General features: G+C 43.4%; 1 protein-coding gene across 1 annotated transcript; it reads left to right on the forward strand.

Annotated features, from left to right (window-relative positions):
• The first annotated feature begins 5,656 nt into the window (after window positions 1–5,656).
• adsl (adenylosuccinate lyase) lies at window positions 5,657–15,083 on the forward strand. Its single transcript, XM_030736046.1, has 12 exons — window positions 5,657–5,857; window positions 6,729–6,932; window positions 7,020–7,064; window positions 10,548–10,627; window positions 10,728–10,899; window positions 10,987–11,033; window positions 11,164–11,254; window positions 11,382–11,451; window positions 11,543–11,690; window positions 12,408–12,588; window positions 14,681–14,857; window positions 14,977–15,083. Exons 1-12 carry the CDS (start codon window positions 5,714–5,716, stop codon window positions 15,061–15,063), a joined length of 1,446 nt encoding a protein of 481 aa, XP_030591906.1. The 5' UTR covers window positions 5,657–5,713; the 3' UTR covers window positions 15,064–15,083.
• Window positions 15,084–19,369: the final 4,286 nt, after the last annotated feature.

Genomic DNA, 19,369 nt, shown 5'->3' on the forward strand with positions numbered 1-19,369 from the left:
GGCATCACCTATACAGCCGTGAGGATGCCACTGGGGATGCCACAGCTTGTTGCATGCCACAGAGAAGAATCATGGCTTTTTCACATAGAAAACTCCATGTGCTGCGCTCTGAAACTCAGTCTTTTCTGTTGCTTGCTGCTATGATTTCCCATCTCTGTTCCTTCATCTTACTGGACTAACTTTCACTGGAAAAGGATGTGGTCTTTGCCACAATTTATTCACTTAAAAATGGGGGAAGCCCTTGCCAAAAGATTAGAAAGTATTACTCCATTTATTGTACATCCAGATCAAACAGGCTTTATCAAGGGTCGGCACTCAGCCAATAATACACGTCGACTGATAAATATAATAGACTATTGTTCTATTAACAAATTAGAGACGACAATCGTGTCTTTAGATGCAGAGAAGGCATTTGATCGGGTAAATTGGAAATTCTTACTAGCAGTTCTGCAAAAATTTGGATTCGGTTCATCCTTTATAAACTGGATCAGAACACTACACAGCTCTCCGAATGCGCGTGTTAGGACAAATGATCTCATTTCACAAAGTTTCAGTCTGCAGAGGGGCACTAGGCAGGGCTGCCCACTCTCTCCCTCTCTTTTTGTAATTTTCATTGAGCCGCTAGCAGCAGCAATCCGTCAAAATGTAAATATTAAAGGGATTCAAACTGAAAATATGGACCATAAACTTAGCCTTTATGCTGATGATGTATTACTTTTCCTTGGGAATTCACAAGGCTCTCTTTTGAAGACTATCACACTGATAGATAAGTTCTCATCTATATCTGATTACTCTATCAATTGGAGTAAATCAACAGTTTTGCCTCTGAATTGTAATTTCCAGAGAACCTCTAGGACCCCACTAAAGTCAGGAAATATTAGATATTTAGGCATAAATTTTTCCGCCAGGCTCTCAGACTTGGTACGATTAAATCATATCCCCTTATTAAAAACAATAGAGGATGATCTCACACGTTGGAACAGTTTACCTATATCACTCATGGGGAGAGTTGCTGCAATTAAAATGATGGTTTTACCAAAAATTAATTATCTATTTTCATTGATCCCTAATAAACCTTCTATTCCTTGGTTTAAGTCACTAGATTCAAACATCTCAAAATTTTTATGGAAAAACAAACCGTCAAGAATAAGCTTAAAAACTTTACAAAAGCCAAAACACAGTGGAGGTCTAGAATTACCAAACTTTTATTACTATTTCTTAAGCAGTAGATTGCAGTATATTTCAAAGTGGATCAAATCCAATTCATTAGACAACCCATGGCTGGATCTAGAACAGGCGTTTTGTGGAAAAATAAAAATCTCAGATTTACCTTTCATTAGTTCCAGTATTAAACATCATAACTGCTATAAAGTCCTTAGTATAAATACCTCTCTGACAGCCTGGTGGGAATTTTTAAAAATAACTAAGTCTTCACTCATCCCCTGTAAACTAACACCCATTTGGAACAATCCAGATATTTGTCAGAAAAAGAAAATGCTGAATTTTCCGTTATGGCGTGATAAGGGTATAAATAACTTAGAACATATTATCCAAGATGGAAATTTTATCACGTTCCAAGAACTTATATCAAAATATAGAATTGGCAACGGTAGATTTCTGGAATATCAACAAGTTAAGTCCGTCCTACAGGGAAGATTTAACCTTAATCAATTGAATCTAGAAATGCCTACTTGGGTAACAGAATTTCTTAACCTCTGTACCCCAAAATTGTTATCAAAATTATATAAATTATTAATAAAAACTGATGATTCAGTTTCCCTCCCAATTACAAAATGGGAGCGTGATCTTTCTGTCAACCTGGATCAAAATTTATGGACAGAAATATGTTTAAATATCTTCAAAATGACTAAAAGACCCCAAATACAACTTGTACAATATAAGATTCTCCATAGAACATACTACACTGGACAAAGGATGTTCCAAATGGGCCTTACACACTCAAACATATGCACCCACTGTACAAGCAATTCAGAGGATAATCATCTACACGCTCTGTGGTCTTGTGTACCAGTTCAGAGATTTTGGCAGAGGATTTGTGAAGATCTATCCACATGGTTTAGCTGTCATATCCCAACTTCCCCCAGACTATGCATCTTAGGTGATGTCAGTGAATTAATTATGGAGTTAAATATATCACACATAGTTCTTACTGCCTTGTGCATCGCTAAGAAGATGATCCTCATGAACTGGAAGACAAAAAATAAACTATGTATTACTCAGTACAGAAATTTATTAGTAGATCATGTTAGTTTAGAGAGAATGTCTGCTTCTTCTAAAAACAAATTGGAGGAATTTGACTCTCTTTGGTTCCCACTGCTCAGCTCCATTACTTAGTGGGGGTGATGGGCTGCGGGCTCTGCTCCTGATGTGCTTTGTGGGGGGGTGGGGGGGGACTCCGGGGGCCTGGGTAGCTGGTAGCCTCCTGGGGCTGGGGTCCTGGGGCGACCTTCTGGTGATGTCTGTGTGCCTGTCCTGGTTGATGGTGGTGGGGGCTTGGATGGTGCTGCCTTCGGTCCTGGGGTGTGGGCGGGGTGCTTGGGGGGGGTGGTGCCGGCCCTCGGTCGGTTGGCTGGTCTTCCCTGTATGGCTTGGGGGCTGGGGTCTGGGGCCCCGGCACTGGGGCCGCGCCGGCTCCCGGTGGGCCCCCCCTGGCGCGGGGGGGGCCTCTGCTGTCCCGGCCTGTGCCGCCGGGTGGGGTGGGTTGGCCTGACGTCGTGATGTCCGGTCTACGCTTTTGGGGCCCTGGGGTGCCTGCATTGCAGGGGGGTGGGGTGGGGGATCGGGCCGCGGTGGGGTGGTTGGGGGGGACTGGGCACTGCATTTCCATGCCCAGGCCAGTATGTCCTGTCGCCTGTTTGTGTCTATTGTTGAGTGAATGGGCATCTAGGAGGAGCGGGCCGCCCTCTGCGGTGGGGGCGAGGGCGCCAACCTCGGGTGCTGCAGTGCTCCGGGATGCTGTCACCGCGGCCCCGGGCTCACCTCCCCCTGCCCTGTGCTGGGGTGTGGGAGGTCGGGGTGCCTATTGAGCCAGCGGACAGCTGGCTCTCTTCTTCCAGGATTTTTCCTGGTCATATGCCCCCCCCCCCCTCCCCCTCCCCATACACAAACACACACACACACACACACACAGAATACACATCACTCACAGATGTAGGATGGAGAGGCCACGTGGAGAGCTGCACCACCACTTGCCTCTCCGTTTTAATTGCACTTTAGTCATTATAACTCACAACACATACACACTTACACCCTGATACACATAGGACCTTTGGGGCAGGCATGTTACTCAGAGGTTGATGAGATGGGCCACTGAGGTGGCCCCACTCGGATCCTCGTCACTGTCTGTCTCCAAATTTTATTTGCACTTTAGACATGGAGGGTTTTGGGGGGGCAGTGTGGGCAAGCGCTGACGACCAACAGTTGGCGCTTGTGGCATAACTGTCCCCTCAATTTTAACTGCACCCTATACACCTCATTCACTCACAAACATTAACACATAGACCTACAAGTTGGGGAGGAGGAGGGGTGGATGGGTCATCTTACACCCCGATTTCTTGCGTCTCGCCCGGGGTAGGGGTCGGGTGGTTCCTTGGGGACCGGGCTGGTGGCGTCCTGGGGTCGCTGTTGGCCCTGGGGTGGTTTCCACTTGCCCCGCCTTCAGAGGGTGGGTAGCTATGGATGAATGTGTGTCTTTGTGTATTTGTCACCGTCTCCGTGAGTATGGGTGGGTGAGTGAATGTGTATGTATGGCATATCTGTGTGTGGGTAAGTATGTATGGGCATGTATGAGTATCTGTGTATAAATGTGTACACGGGTGTCTGGGTGTGTTTGTATGTATGGCTGGACCTGGGTCTGGGCCTTGTGCCTTGCCTCCTGGCCGCTCCTTGCTGGTTGCCTCCTCCCCCCTGCCCCCCTGGGATGGGGGTGCCTCGGGGTTCCTGGGTGGGGCTGGGTGTTCTGGCGTGGGTGCTGGCCTGCCCCCCTTGGGGGTGCGGTGCGGGGCTGCGTTGGCTTCTTCGGCGTGGGGGGGGGCTCTGTGGAGGGTCGGGCGGTCCTTGGGTGCCGTGGGCCCGGGAGCCCTGCCGCCGGCCAGTGCAGGGGGCTGGCCGCTGGGGGGGGGCTGGCTTCTCATCGCCTTGGGTTCCCTGGAGCCCTCGCTCCTCGACTGGGGGGGCTCCGTCTGAGACCACCCTCTCCCGTCTGCTGGGGTAGGTGTGCGGTTGTCTTTGGACTGAGTGGCCGGGGGTCTTCCTGGCCCTTGGTGGGCTGCTGGTGGCCTGGGGTTCCGGGGGCTTTCCGTACCTGCCTCTGGCTTCTGATGGGTGGAGCTGCAGCGTTTTGCCCTCATTGGTAAGTACGTTCCATGACACAGACACAAACATGACACAGACACAAACGCCCACTCAATCACAACTCAACAAAATTGTTGGTGTGCGTAACATGCTTTGTTAGTTTTGTTTTTCACACACAAATTTATTTTTGCAAGTATTGATAGTATTTTTTTATATGTTAAAGTGATGAAGTATCTGATTAATAGACTTGTGCTCTTTCCCCTTTTTTTTTTTGCTCCCTTTCTCTCTCCCTTTTTCTTCTCTTTATTTTCCTCTTCTTCAGCCTGTCAGCTCTGGCTGTTACATAGTATGTGGAAAAATAACTCAGATAAATAAAATAAAGGGTTAAAACATCAACAAGAAGAGCCTATTGAGAACCTATAGAGTTCATCTCGAAATAGCAAATATGTTTGGCACAACAACGCATTCAGATCACAGTTCTGCTTGCAAGATCTACCAGACATGACAGGCTTTAAAAAAAAAAAAAAAATGGGGGAAGTTTCATTTAAATGAATACATTTTATCGTTTAAAAACATTCCTACAAAAAGATGAGAATGAGAGGCATTCAGGTATCAGCAGTCAAACAGAGCGCCCGGTCACTGCTCTGTGAATGGCTCATTTAACAAGTCACACATTTTCGATTGGTTGAAACAACTGAGCATCTCTTTTTCCAGTGCATTTATGTTGAGGTTTTCTGGGCTGATGTTTTTGACTGGTTGTTCCCTAAAATTCCCTCCCTCAACATGTTCGCTGACAGAGACATAATATACGGCCTTATATTGGACAATCTAAATAATGACTTTCTTATAAACACTGTTATCATCATTGGGAAATTTTTCATTCATAAGGCCAAATTCTATAAAACCCAGCCTAAGTTTCACGCTTTTCACAATGACTTTCTGTTATTTCTCAAAGCTCTTAGTAAAATGCACAATAAAAATGCCCTTAAACTATTCTCTTTAACTGAAGAATTCGATTTAAAAGCTAAACCCTAGCCCTTTTATTTATTTTATTTTATTTTATTTATTGTTTTTTTTTTTTTATTTTACATGTATTATCCTTTTTTGTAGCATACAATTCGTATTGATTTATTTTTATTGCATCCTTTCGCACTTGTACTCTATTTTACTTGTATTATGCCTTGTTGTTTGTAAATGTACAAATTGTTTATTATTTTTCTGAATTAAAAAAAAAAAGATTTCGATTGGTTGATATGACCTACATACGTCCGTACGTACCTACGCGCGTACATACGTACTTACGTACATAACCAATGGAATGAGTGACAGCGGAAATGACGTAGAAAAGAGCGCCGCTCTCTGGTTCGCTCGGTTCCGTGGTCCACACGGTCCTGTAAACATGTCCGGAGCTGACGAGTCAATGAAATATCGGTCACCTCTGGTGTCTCGTTATGCCAGCGAGGAGATGAGTTTCAACTTCAGTGACAGAAAGAAGTTCAGCACTTGGAGGAAGTTATGGATTTACCTTGCCAAAGCTGAAAAGGTTTGATATAACGATCCGCTGCTTCAATCTTATGAAAGAAAGTCTGCGACTTTTAGAGCCCGATCAGGTTTCCAGCTCCAAATATAGTTGTAATGGGGACTGACGGGGTGTGTGCTGCTATCAGGTCCCGACTGAGCAGAGTGGAACCAAACAGTAAGCAGGAGCGATGATTTAAGTCAGGAAACTCTCAGCAGCTCCACATCTGCAGTTTCTCAAAGTTCTTTGAGGCATCCAAAAAAAAAAAAAAAAATCTAGAGAAGCTGAAAAGTGATGAGCTCGATTAAACTGCATTTTTTTTGTTTGTTTTTTGTCAGTTAATTAAAGTCAGATCCACTGGTTGTGTAATGTGGCCACAACTCCTGTACGTCTCCTCCTTAGTCCGATGAAGCTGCCCAAGTTTTTTGCATGTGCAGAAGGTTTTAATTGAATTTATCAGTGGTCCAGAGTGCTTTTGTCCCTGGCAGGACACTTAATGTGTTGCCTTTACTCACAAGTGTGCGTCTCCCTGTGTAAAATAATTGAGACCAGCAGCTGCCACTGTGTAAAAATAGAAGAGAACGTTTCTGTAATAAGATAGGTCACTCAACCCATTCTGTAGTGCTGTAGTAATCATATGACTGCTTTTTCCAAACAGAAGAAACAGCAGGATGGAAATTATTTTCGGATTGTTCATATACACCAGTTGATTAAGAAAGTAATCATAATCATACAAGTGAACTCTAAAAACAATTAAAGCCCTGCTGGAAGTGGTTAAAACAGAAATCATACTGTATCTGTGACCAACACTTTGAATCTCTTTAAACTTCATGAGCTGCTTGTATCAACTCTTCCTCTTTCTCGCTCTGTCGGTCTTCATTGTTGTCATCCTCAGGCTTTGGGTCTGCCCATCACTGATGCTCAGATTGCAGAGATGGAGAGCCGCGCAGAGGACATCGACTTTGCCATGGCTGCTGAAGAAGAGAGAAAGCTGAGGCATGATGTCATGGCTCATGTCCACACCTTTGCACACTGCTGCCCCACTGCTGCTCCCATCATCCACCTCGGAGCTACCTCATGCTATGTGGGAGACAACACTGTAAGTATGACTTCCATAAATGAACCCAGCAGTGAGGAGTTTGGGCTCTTGAAGGTTTTTTATGTTTATGTTGTTTTTCTTCTTCAGGACCTCATTATGTTGCGCGATGGCTTCGACATCCTCTTGCCTAAGGTGAGACTCAGCTGTTTGTTTCCCCTGAAAACATGCACATGCAGCCAGTTGTGCATCTTTTACATCAGCAGAAATGCAGGAGGAGCAGCAGTGTTTTTTCTATGGCGGTCTCAGCTGTTTAGTAAAATGCGTGTTTGTGTTCACACAAACCAAACAGACTTGTCAGGGCTGTGTGTGCCTGAGTCATAACAGCGTATTTTACAAGTCAGTGTTAAAACCATAATAAATAAATGCAGCCACCATGACATCAACCACTGCTAATCAAAGTGTTTTTGAAGCCTCAATTTCAGCATTTTGTCTGTTATCATCTTGTTTTTTTTAACTCAACATAAGTGAGGGATGATCTGACTGAGTGCACTGCACTTTCACACAAGGTAGCGTTATTCAGTCATGCCCTGCTCTATTTATTATCAGGACCCTGTTCCAGGAAGCAGGTTTAGCTAAAAGCTCTTGAGTCTGTTAACCCTGAGATGAGGGAAACTCTGTTTTTCTGTTCCTGCACCTGAACCACCTGTCTGACACTCTGAGACATTTTCTCATTCATAAAGTCGCTGTCAGAGCATCAGAGGAGCGAATTCTTCTGCAGATATTTATGTTTTTACAAGCACTGAAATCCCAGTTAGATATTATTTATTTTTTATATCTAACATGAGCGGTTTCACAGTTGTTCACTCATCATGGAGACAGCAATTTATATATGATCAGCTCAGCTGCAGCCCTCTCTGCAGACTGTCAGTCAGTTCCTCTCAAACATTTACTGTAGTTACTGTAGAATCACTGTTTACATCACACTGATCTGTATGAAGCTTTAGACACAGACCACACTGATCAATGATCAACCATCAATCATTGTTGTGTTGTAAAAGATCACTGATTGAAAAATGTCTGTATCTTGTAGATGATGTGAAGATGAGACTGAAATTATTTTAAGTGACTTAAAAGTTGTTAACATTTTGAAAGTTCTGGTGTCTGGAATTCAGAGTGTGAATCTCAAAATATAGTGGGCCGATCCAGAAAAAGCCCAAAGGGATTACAGCCTCTGTAATGATCAGCAAAGCAAGTCCGATTTTTGTGTGTGTGTGTGTGTGTGTGTGTGTGTGTGTGTGTGTGTGTGTGTGTGCGTGTGTGTGTGTGTGTGTGTGTGTGTGTGTTTTGTTTTTTTTTAATCAAATTTTTATTCTGTCAGTGATGTTGACAGAGTGGATTACACTTTTCTTCCTTCCTGTTTTTTAAGATAAATATCAACACTGACATGTTTCATTTTTTTGGTCCTCTGGTTTCAAATGGAGGAATTTTTTTTTTAATCTCAGTTTGTTGAACCTGCTTCCTGCAGTAGGGCCCAGGTGAGAATACTTCTTTATATTCTGACCACTGTTTGTATGCAGAGGAGTCGCCCCTTGCTGCCTTTAGAAAGACAGCAGATTTAATTCAATTCAGTTCAGTTCAACTCAATTTTAAATATATAGCGCCAAACAGTCGTCTCAAGGCACTTTGTATTTTGGGTAAAGACCCTACAATAATACAGAGAAAACCCAACAATCAAAACAACCCCCTATGAGCAAGCATTTGGCGACAGTGGGAAGGAAAATCAGGAAGAAACCTCCAGTAGAACCAGGCTCAGGGAGGGGCAGCCATGCTGCAACCGGTTGGGCTGAGGGGAGAGAGACAGGACAAAAGACACACTGTGGAAGAGAGCCAGAGATTAATAATAATTAATGATTAAATCCAGAGTGTAGTATAAACAAAGTAAATAAGGTGAATGAAAAGAAACAGTGTGTTATGGGAACCCCCCAGTAGCCTAGGCCTGTAGCAGCATAACTAAGGGATGGTTCAGGGTCACCTGATCCAGCCCTAACTATAAGCTTGATCATAAAGGAAAGTTTTAACCCTAATCTTAAAAATAGAGAGGGTGTCTGTCTCCCAAATCCAAGCTGGGAGCTGGTTCAACAGAAGAGGGGACTGAAAGCTGAAGGCTCTGCCTCCCATTCTACTCTTAAGTATCCTAGGAACCACAAGTTCTGAAACCTGACTGAAACTCTTCAAATAAACCGTTCCTCTGCAGATGATCAGTTAGCTGTTTTACAACTACTCTTTCAAGAATCTTTGAGAGAAAAGGAAGGTTGGAGATTGGCCTATAATTAGCTAAGACGGCTGGGTCAGTGATGGTTTTTTAAGTAGAGGTTTAATTACAGCCACCTTGAAGGTCTGTGGTACACAGCCAACTAATAAAGACAGATTGATCATTTTTAAGATTGAAGCATCAATAATTGGAAAGACTTCTTTGAACAGTCTAGTAGGAATGGGATCTAACAAACATGTTGCTGGTTTGGAGGAAGTAACTATTGAAGTTAACTCTGAAAGATCAACTGGAGCGAAAGAGTCTAAACAAATACCAGCAGTGCTGAAAGCAGCCGAACATGAAGAATAATCTTTGAGATGGTTATGAATAATTTTTTCTCTAATGTCTAAAATTTTATTTGTAAAGAAATCCATGAAGTCACTACTAGTTAAAGTGAAAGGAATACTCGGCTCTACAGAGCTCTGACTATTTGTCAGCCTGGCTACAGTGCTGAAAAGAAACCTGGGGTTGTTCTTATTTTCTTCAATTAATGAAGCAAACTTTTTTTCCAGGCTAAATGAGCATCTTCTAATTTAGAGAGATGCCATTCCCTCTCCAGCTTACAAGTTATCTGCTTTAATCTGTGCGTTTGCGAATTATACCACGGAGTCAGGCCCTTCTGATTTGAAGCTTTCCTTTTCAGAGGAGCCACAGTATCCAAAGTTATACGCAGTGAGGATGTAAAACTATTGACGAGATAGTCGACCTCACTGGGAGCAGAGTTTAGGTAGCTGCTCTGCACTGTGTTGGCACTGAAGAGCATAACAATGAAGGAATTAGATCCTTAAACTTAGTTACAGCACTTCTACTGTAAGACTTCTACTGTAATAAAACTTATTCCCTACTGCTGTGTAATTCATTAAAGTAACTGTTACTAAGAAATGATCAGACAGGAGGGGGCTTTCAGGGAACACTGTTAGGTCTTCAGTTTCTATGCCATATGTTAGGACAAGATCCAAAGTATGTTTAAAGTGGGTGGGCTCCTTTACATTTTGAGAAAAGCCAATTTAATCTAATAATAGATTAAATGCAGTGTTGAGGCTGTCATTCTCAGCATCTACATGGATGTTAAAATCACCCACTATAATTATTTTATCTGAACTGAGCACTAAATCAGATAAAAAGTCTGAGAAGTCAGACAGAAACTCTGAGTAAGGACCAGGTTGAAGATAGATAATAACAAATAAAACAGGTTTTTGAATTTCCCAGGTGCTGTGGACAAGACTAAGAGTCAGGCTTTCAAAAGAATTAAAACTTTGTCTGGGTCTTTGATTAATTAATGATTAATTAAATTCATTAATTTAAGAGGCGATGTCCATTTTTTGAAATTTACACTATTAAAAGGTTTTGGGTTTTTTTTACAGCTGGCCAGAGTCATCGACAGGCTGGCAAAGTTTGCGGAGAAATACGCCGACCTCCCCACTCTCGGCTTTACACACTTCCAGTGAGTCAGACTACAGCTGCAGTGTTTTCATAGGCCTTCATCAGTTTGATGGAGCTGTCTGATTGTGATTTCAAACACAGTCTCTTTCCTCTCTGTACAGACCTGCCCAGTTGACCACAGTGGGGAAGCGAGCGTGTCTGTGGCTGCAGGATTTGCTGATGGATATGAGGAACCTGCAGCGAGCTCGCAATGATCTTTGTTTCCGGGGAGTCAAGGGGACCACAGGCACTCAGGCCAGTTTCCTGCAGCTCTTTCAGGGGGACCATGACAAGGTATAAATAACCTTAAATAACCATGTGAGTGATTGTGGTGATAGTCTTTTTTTTTTTTTTATGTCAGTTTTCATTTTTTGCCACCAGGTGGAGAAACTTGACGAAATGGTGACAGAAATGGCCGGATTTAAAAAGTAAGTACCAAACTCGTGCCTCCTGCCAGTGTTGACACGTCTTTTTTAATATAACAGTCCAAGCATGAATCATTTGAAACACAGGCTATAACTAATTTATTTTGACCTTGTTTGTCCCCTCCTTACCCAGAGCCTACCTGGTGACTGGACAGACGTACACTCGGAAAGTGGACACAGACTGCCTGTCTACCCTCGCTAGTCTGGGAGCTACTGTGCACAAGGTGAGCTGAAGAAGCTCGAGATGCTTGAAGAAATGTCTCCATCTAGTGGTGCTTGAGGAAACTTGGGGGTCTTGAGCTCAGCATTTTCAAAAAAAATATCAACTTCGTCCCGTCTCATCTGCTGTAGATCTGCACAGACATCCGCCTGCTGGCCAACCTGAAGGAGATAGAGGAACCTTTTGAGAAGGAGCAGATTGGTACCTTCACCCATCCCTTGTCTTACACAGCCAAATAACACTGAACATTCAAAAGTACTCTATAACAGTAAACTGTCCCCCCACCCTCCAGGTTCCAGTGCTATGGCCTATAAGAGGAATCCCATGCGTGCAGAACGGTGCTGTAGCTTGGCCCGTCATCTGATGGCGTTGGTGGCCGACCCTCTGCAGACTGCCTCAGTCCAGTGGCTGGAGAGGACGCTGGATGACAGCGCCAACAGGTCAGCCAACACAGACACACATTTTCACTGTGTGTACTTCTGTTGTAACCACGTCATGCATGGAAGGACTAACTCGAGCATGACAAATAATTTGAGAACTGAGTGGACGTGAACAAATGAAAATGAGCAAGCAGTGGAAAAAAATGAAAATGTGACATAAACAATTAAAAACATGAAAAAGAAAGTTTACTAAAAGTGCAGAATACCAAAAGGTTAACAGCTGAAATAATTAGCTAACAGTAGGAGTAAATGGAACAAAAGCAAAATGAATATCTGAAATAGTCAGATTTCAGCTATTCAGAGTTCAGGCTGTGTTAGCAGTATGGTTTAACCCTTGAAAAAAGAGAAAAGGACAAATAATATGCGTTTGTTAATTTAATTTGCTTAATGAACAAAAAGTTTAAAAGTGGCGGATGAATAGCTGAAATAGCCAGGTTATAGTTTTGGACAGTTGAAGCATTTGACCAACTATAAGTGAGAAATGCTCTGCTAAGCTTCATGTGAATTCATTTGATCATGAAAGGTGTTGATGATGAATGCTCAGTGCAGAGCTGGTAAAAATCCTCACAGTTAACATTTGAATTATTGTGATGATCTGTTCACAGCACATTGTTGCTCAGCATCCAGTCACTCAGTAAAAAGCTGATCCTTGTTGTTACTGATGGTTTCTCTCCTCCTGCACACATTTCCTCTCTTCCCTGCCTTGCTCATGTGCAGGAGAATCTCCCTGCCTGAGTCCTTCCTGACAGCAGACATCATCCTCAGCACACTGCAGAACATCACAGAGGGTCTTGTGGTCTACCCCAAAGTCATCGAGAGACACATCCGCCACGAGCTGCCCTTCATGGCCACAGAGAACATTATTATGGCGATGGTGAAGGCAGGAGGCAACAGACAGGTAGGAGGAAGTAACCTGTGAGGAAGTCAGAATAGACACAATAATGAAAGAATATACATGAAGCAAAATGCTTTCATCCAATTATCAGGAGGGATGATTTACTTGTCAGGAAAAACCAGTGGTAACAATCGGTGGCAGCTGAAATGAGACTGTAAGCAAGTGAGCAGTGTTTTCAAAGAAACTCTGTTGCCCGGCTGGGTGCAGCCTGAAGAGGAGACATGGCCCCGCCCTCCAGTACCCTCCACTACCTGCAGGAGGCATCATAGCGGTCGGGTGCATTGTTTTTTGGGCAGTGGCCAAGGTGGTGACTTGTTTGCGCTTATGCGCCAAAAGACAGTTCAGAGTACCCACCATTCTTGAAGTCACTGGGTGGGGTGCTCAAGAGTGCTCCATTCAGTGACTCCATTGTCCTACTGGGAGACTTCAATGCTCATGTAGGCAATAACAGTGAGACCTGGAGGGGCGTGACTGGGAGGAACGGCCTGCCTGATATGAACCCAAATGATGTTTTGTTATTGGACTTCTGTGCAAACCAGTTTGTCCATAACACCATATTCGAACATAAGGATATCTGTGCCTAATTGGGGGTGCTGTGGGAGTATGAGGTGTCAGTCCCTGTACAACTGCAGCGAGAGCTCAGTCCGTATAGCCGGCAATAAGTTGGACTCAATTCCTGTGAGTGTTGGACTCTGTCGGGGCTGCCCTTTGTCACAGATTCTGTTCATAATTTTTATGGACAGAATTTCTAGGCGTAGCCATGTGCAGAAGGCAGTGTAAATTTTGATTTAATTTTAGTCATAATTTAGTCATCTGCATAGTTTTAGTTTTAGTCTAGTTGTAGTCGACTAATTAGCGTAAGAATATAGTCGACTAAATCTACAGTCGATTCAGTCAACTGAAATATAAAGGGTGTAAAATGTAAATGTTTTTTCTTCAGTTCCCTTGAATTAGTCATTAAACACACTTACACGAAATTAAACATTTAATAAAAGCTATGGAATATTATTAATGCTTGAAAGACCAATACACACACAAACATATTGAACAAACGACATCTTTATTTACCTGACCTTGTTTATTGAGCATAACAATAAAATATTGATCAGTAGGCCTGCTCTGCCTGAAAAATTCACAGGCTAGTGTGGCCTTCCCGGGTTTAGATCAAATTTTTGCAACTGGGCGTTTGATTGGATGCTTTCCTAACTTGTCCCTCCCTTTCACAAAATTAAGTAAGTTCCAATTGGATGTCATCCCCGCCAAGCATTTTTGTCTCGTTTTCATTCATTGACAAAAGTGTCAATTAATTTTGTCGTCATTTTTAATCCTTTTAGGTAGTTTTTATTTCGTTATCGTCTCGTTTTCATCATAAAAAAAGGGTCATTGACGAAAATAGTTCGTCAACGAAATTAACACCGGCAGAAGGCTTCTTCCTTGGTGGCTTCAGAATCTCGGCTCTGCTCTCTGCTGATGATGCAGTCCTGTTGGCATCATCAGGTGGTGGCCTCCAGCTCGCAGTGGAACAGTTCACAGCTGAGTGTGAAGCACTTTTACGTCTGAGGCCGTGGTCCTCAGCTGGAAAAGAGTGGAGTGCTCACTCCAGCTCAGGGACGAGTTGCTGCCCCAGGTGAAGGAGTTCAAGCATTTCAGGGTGTTGTTCATGAGTGACAGGAAAAGGGAACGGGAGATTGACAGACAGATTGGGGCTGCATCTGTAGTGATGCGGATGCTGCACCAGCCTGTCGAGGTGAAAAGGGAGCTGAGTGTAAAAGCGAAGCTGTCAATTTACTGGTCGATCTATGTCCCTACCCTCACCTAATGGTCATGAGCTTTGGGTAGTGAAAGAATAAGATCACGAGTACAAGCAGCAGAAATGAGCTTCCTCCAAAGGGTGGCTGACCTCTCCCTTAGAGATAGGGTGAGGAGTTCAGCCATTCTGGCTCAAAGTAGAGACGCTGTTCCTCCACATCAAAAGGAGCCAGTTGATTCCAATAAACTGTGTTCTAACAAAATGTCTGTTACCTAATGTTACTTAAAGTCAGCTACACTTTGATTTTCTTTTTTTTTTTTTTTTTTCCCTGCATCATTCCTTCAGGAATGCCACGAGAAGATCCGTGTTCTGTCCCAAGAAGCAGCAGCTGTGGTTAAACAGGAGGGTGGAGACAATGACCTACTGACCAGAATCCAGCGAGACCCCTACTTTGCACCCATTCTGGGGCAGCTGGACGCCTTGCTGGACCCCAAGACCTTTATTGGCCGTGCTCCACAGCAGGTACAACATGAGCAGCCTTATTTTTACTCTGAGAGTCTTGCAACAGATCAGTGTGTTCGGCCTGTGACGAATGTTAACCAACTAATGGTGCCTAAAATTTCTCTTTCCTGCTCCTCCAGGTGACCAAGTTCCTGGCTGTAGAAGTTCAACCCCTGCTCGAGCACTACAAAGCTAGTTTGGATATAAAGATTGAGCTTGAGATTTAAATCAACAGTGATGGTGGCAAGAACAATCTTTGTTTGGACAATTCATCCACTGTTTGATGAATCCTGTGTTTACATCAGAAGAGAAAGTTATTGAATTTCTCATCAGTGTTTAATTTCTCATTATTGCCGTTAAAATATAAACAAGCATTCAGTGTTTTTTTTTGTTTGTTTGTTTGATCAGTCTAAATAAAACATTGATAAAACTGTGTGGGTTAAATTGGTGTATTAATTTCTGTGGATGCTGTGACAGACTTTGAGGGGTTTGTTTTGAGGAAAGGAAAAGGAAAGCTGTAGAAGAGAGGAAACTGTACAAGAGGCTGTAAATCTAAATTAGCACTGGCTCCAAGCCCTTGAAATACATGAAGCTCAGTTACCATAGCTCACACTAGACAATTTACCAATAATCAGAATCAGTTTAGTTGTTTGGAATCAGACCTTTTTTCAGCTATTATGTAAAATTATTTTTGACTTGTTCTTCCCTCCCTCCCTACTGACTGTGCATATTAAGCACCGCATATTCTACATACCTGGTGTGAAGCACCGCTAAATATGGTTGAAAAAGTTGATTCATGATTCGATTGTGCAATACTTACAATATGTCATGTACTAGGGTCATTAGGGGAATGGTGAAGTTACTGAGTTACTGTTTTTTTAGCTCTATAGGACTTGATTTCAACCTGCAGTTATCTGTCACCACAGTGAGTACAAATTCCTCCTCTTTCACTCATTACACTTATTGTTCTTGTGTTGTAAAACTCTTCCTTTTAGCCATTTCTGCTAGTATTTATCCCAAAGGTGGATTAGCTTGAGAGGTCATGTGAGTGCAGTGAACTCAGTGTCATGTTCAAGAACCAGTCTGAGCTGAGCTTTGTCACAAGGTGCGTTATCCTGCTGGAAGCAGCCATCAGAAGATGGGTACACTGTGGTGATAAAGGGATGGACATGGTCAGCAATAATACTCAGGTAGCTCAGGTAGGCTGTAGCATTATTAGATGATGGCAGCACACTGGGTGGCAGCTGGTATCATCTGCTGCTGTGGCCCATCTATTTCAAGGCTTGACGTGTGCTCAGAGATGCTCTTCTGCATGCCTTGGTTGCAGCGAATGGTGATTTCACTTACTTTCATCTTCCTATAAGCTCAAAGCAGTCTGGCCATTCTCATCTGATCTCTGAAAATGAGGCATTTTCATCCAGAGAACTGCTGCTCACTGGATATTTTCTGTAAACATTAGAGATGGTTGTGTGGAAAAATCCCAGTTGATGAGCAGCTACTGAAATATTCAGACCAGCCCATTCAATTCAGTTCAATTCAACTTTATTCATATAGAGCCAAATCACAGCAAATGGTCACCTCAAGCCACCTTGTATTGTGGGTAAAGACCCTACAATAATACAGAGAAAACCCAACAGTCAAAACGACCCCCTATGAGCAAGCATTTGGCGACAGTGGAAAGGAAAAACTCCCTTTTAACAGGAAGAAACCTGCAGAACCAGGCTCAGGGAGGGGCAGTCATCCTCCGTGACTGGTTGGGCTGAGGGGAGAGAGACAGGACAAAAGACATGGAAGAGACCAAGAGATTAATAATAATTAATGATTAAATCCAAAAAGCAAATAAGGTGAAAGAAAAGAAACAGTGCGTTATGGGAACCCCCCAGTAGCCTAGGCCTATAGCAGCATAACTAGGCTTATACACTGCTCAAAAAAATAAAGGGAACACTTAAACAACACAATATAACTCCAAGTAAATCAAACTTCTGTGAAATCAAACTGTCCACTTAGGAAGCAACACTGATTGACAATCAATTTCACATGCTGTTGTGCAAATGGAATAGACAACAGGTGGAAATTATTGGCAATTAGCAAGACACACTCAATAAAGGAGTGGTTCTGCAGGTGGGGACCACAGACCACTTCTCAGTACCTATGCTTTCTGGCTGATGTTTTGGTCACTTTTGAATGTTGGTGGTGCTTTCACACTCTTGGTAGCATGAGACAGACTCTACAACCCACACAAGTGGCTCAGGTAGTGCAGCTCATCCAGGATGGCACATCAATGCGAGCTGTGGCAAGAAGGTTGTGTCCAGAGGCTGGAGGCACTACCAGGAGACGTGGAGGAGGCCGTAGGAGGGCAACAACCCAGCAGCAGAACTGCTACCTCCGCCTTTGTGCAAGGAGGAACAGGAGGAGCACTGCCAGAGCCCTGCAAAATGACTTCCAGCAGGCCACAAATGTGCATGTGTCTGCACAAACGGTTAGAAACTGACTCCATGAGGATGGTATGAGGGCCTGACGTGCACAGATGGGGCTTGTGCTCACAGCCCAACACCATGCAGGATGCTTGGCATTTGCCAGAGAACACCAGGATTGGCAAATTCACCACTGGTGCCCTTTGCTCTTCACAGATGAAAGCAGGTTCACACTGAGCACATGTGACAGACGTGACAGAGTCTGGAGATGCCGTGGAGCACGATCTGCTGCCTGCAACATCCTTCAGCACGACCGGTTTGGCAGTGGTCAGTAATGGTGTGGGGTGGCATTTCTTTGGAGGGCCGCACAGCCCTCCATGTGCTTGCCAGAGGTAGCATGACTGCCATTAGGTACCGACATGAGATCCTCAGACCCCTTGTGAGACCATATGCTGGTGCGGTTGGCCCTGGGTTCCTCCTAATGCAGGACAATGCTAGACCTCATGTGGCTGGAGTGTGTCAGCAGTTCCTGCAAGATGAAGGCATTGAAGGTATGGACTATCCCGCCAGTTCCCCAGACCTGAATCCGATTGAGCACCTCTGGGACATCATGTCTCGCTCCATCCACCAACGTCACGTTGCACCACAGACTGTCCAGGAGTTGGCGGATGCTTTAGTCCAGGTCTGGGAGGAGATCCCTCAGGAGACCATCCGCCACCTCATCAGGAGCAATTTTGTGTTATTTTGTTGTCAGCACATTCAACTTTGTACAGAACAAAGTATTCAATGAGAATATTTCATTCATTCAGATCTAGGATGTGTTATTTGAGTGTTCCCTTTATTTTTTTGAGCAGTGTAGTTATAGTTAGGGTTGGATCAGGTGACCCTGAACCACCCCTAACTATAAGCTTGATTATAATGGAAAGTTTTAAGCCTAATCTTAAAAATAGAGAGGGTGTCTGTCTCCCAAATCCAAGCTGGGAGCTGGTTCCACAGAAGAGGGGCCTGAAAGCTGAAGGCTCTGCCTCCCATTCTACTCTCAAGTATCCTAGGAACCACAAGTAAGCCAGCAGTCTGAGAGCGAAGTGCTCTACTGGGGTTATACAGTACTATGAGGTCTGTGAGATAAGATGGGGCCTGATTATTCAAGACCTTGTATGTGAGGAGAAGGATTTTAAATTCTATTCTGGATTTAACAGGGAGCCAGTGAAGAGAAGCCAACATGGGAGAAATATGCAGAAGTACAAGAACTTCAGTTTTATCTGAATTTAGAAGCAGGAAATTAGAGGTCATCCAGGCCTTTATGTCTTAAAGACATTCCTGCAGTTTAACTAATTGATGTGTGTCATCTGGCTTCATTGATAGGTAAAGCTGAGTATCATCTGTATAACAATGAAAATTTATGCAATGCTTTCTAATAATACTGCCATGTATAATGTAAATGAAATTGGTTCTAGCACAGAACCCTGTGGAACCCTACTCTCCACTGTGTTGGCATATGGCACTGAAGGGCATAATAATGAAGGAATCATATCCTTAAACCTAGTTACAGCACTTTCAGAAAGACTTCTACTGTAATAAAACTTATTCCCCACTGCTGTGTAATCCATTAGAGTAAATGTTAATAAGAAATGATCAGACCGGAGGGGGCTTTCAGGGAATACTGTTAAGTCTTCAGTTTCTATGCCACATGTTAGGACAAGATCCAGAGTATGATTAAAGTGGGGTGGGCTCCTTTAATTTTGAGAGAAGCCAATTGAATCTAATAATAGATTAAATGCAGTGTTGAGGCTGTCATTCTCAGCATCTACATCTGGCACAAACAATCAAAATCACCTGAACTTCAGCAGGTCATCTATGTGCCTAAATGCACTGAATTGTGTTAATGAGTAGCTTAACAGGTGTACCTAATAAAGTGTCAGGTCAGTGTACGTTTTACTTGTAGTTTGTATATATTAAGAAAACAGTCTGACACCACTGTAACAGTTTATCTTTAACTAAAAGTCTCTAAAAAGTGTCTCCGTGAACAAATTTTGCCATGGGGAGACAGAACCACACATACACACACACACACACACACACACACACAAGCAAAAACCAGCTGGTAATTATTACCAGC

Source organism: Archocentrus centrarchus, chromosome 8 (assembly GCF_007364275.1).
Source record: "Archocentrus centrarchus isolate MPI-CPG fArcCen1 chromosome 8, fArcCen1, whole genome shotgun sequence".
Lineage (NCBI taxonomy): Eukaryota > Metazoa > Chordata > Actinopteri > Cichliformes > Cichlidae > Archocentrus > Archocentrus centrarchus.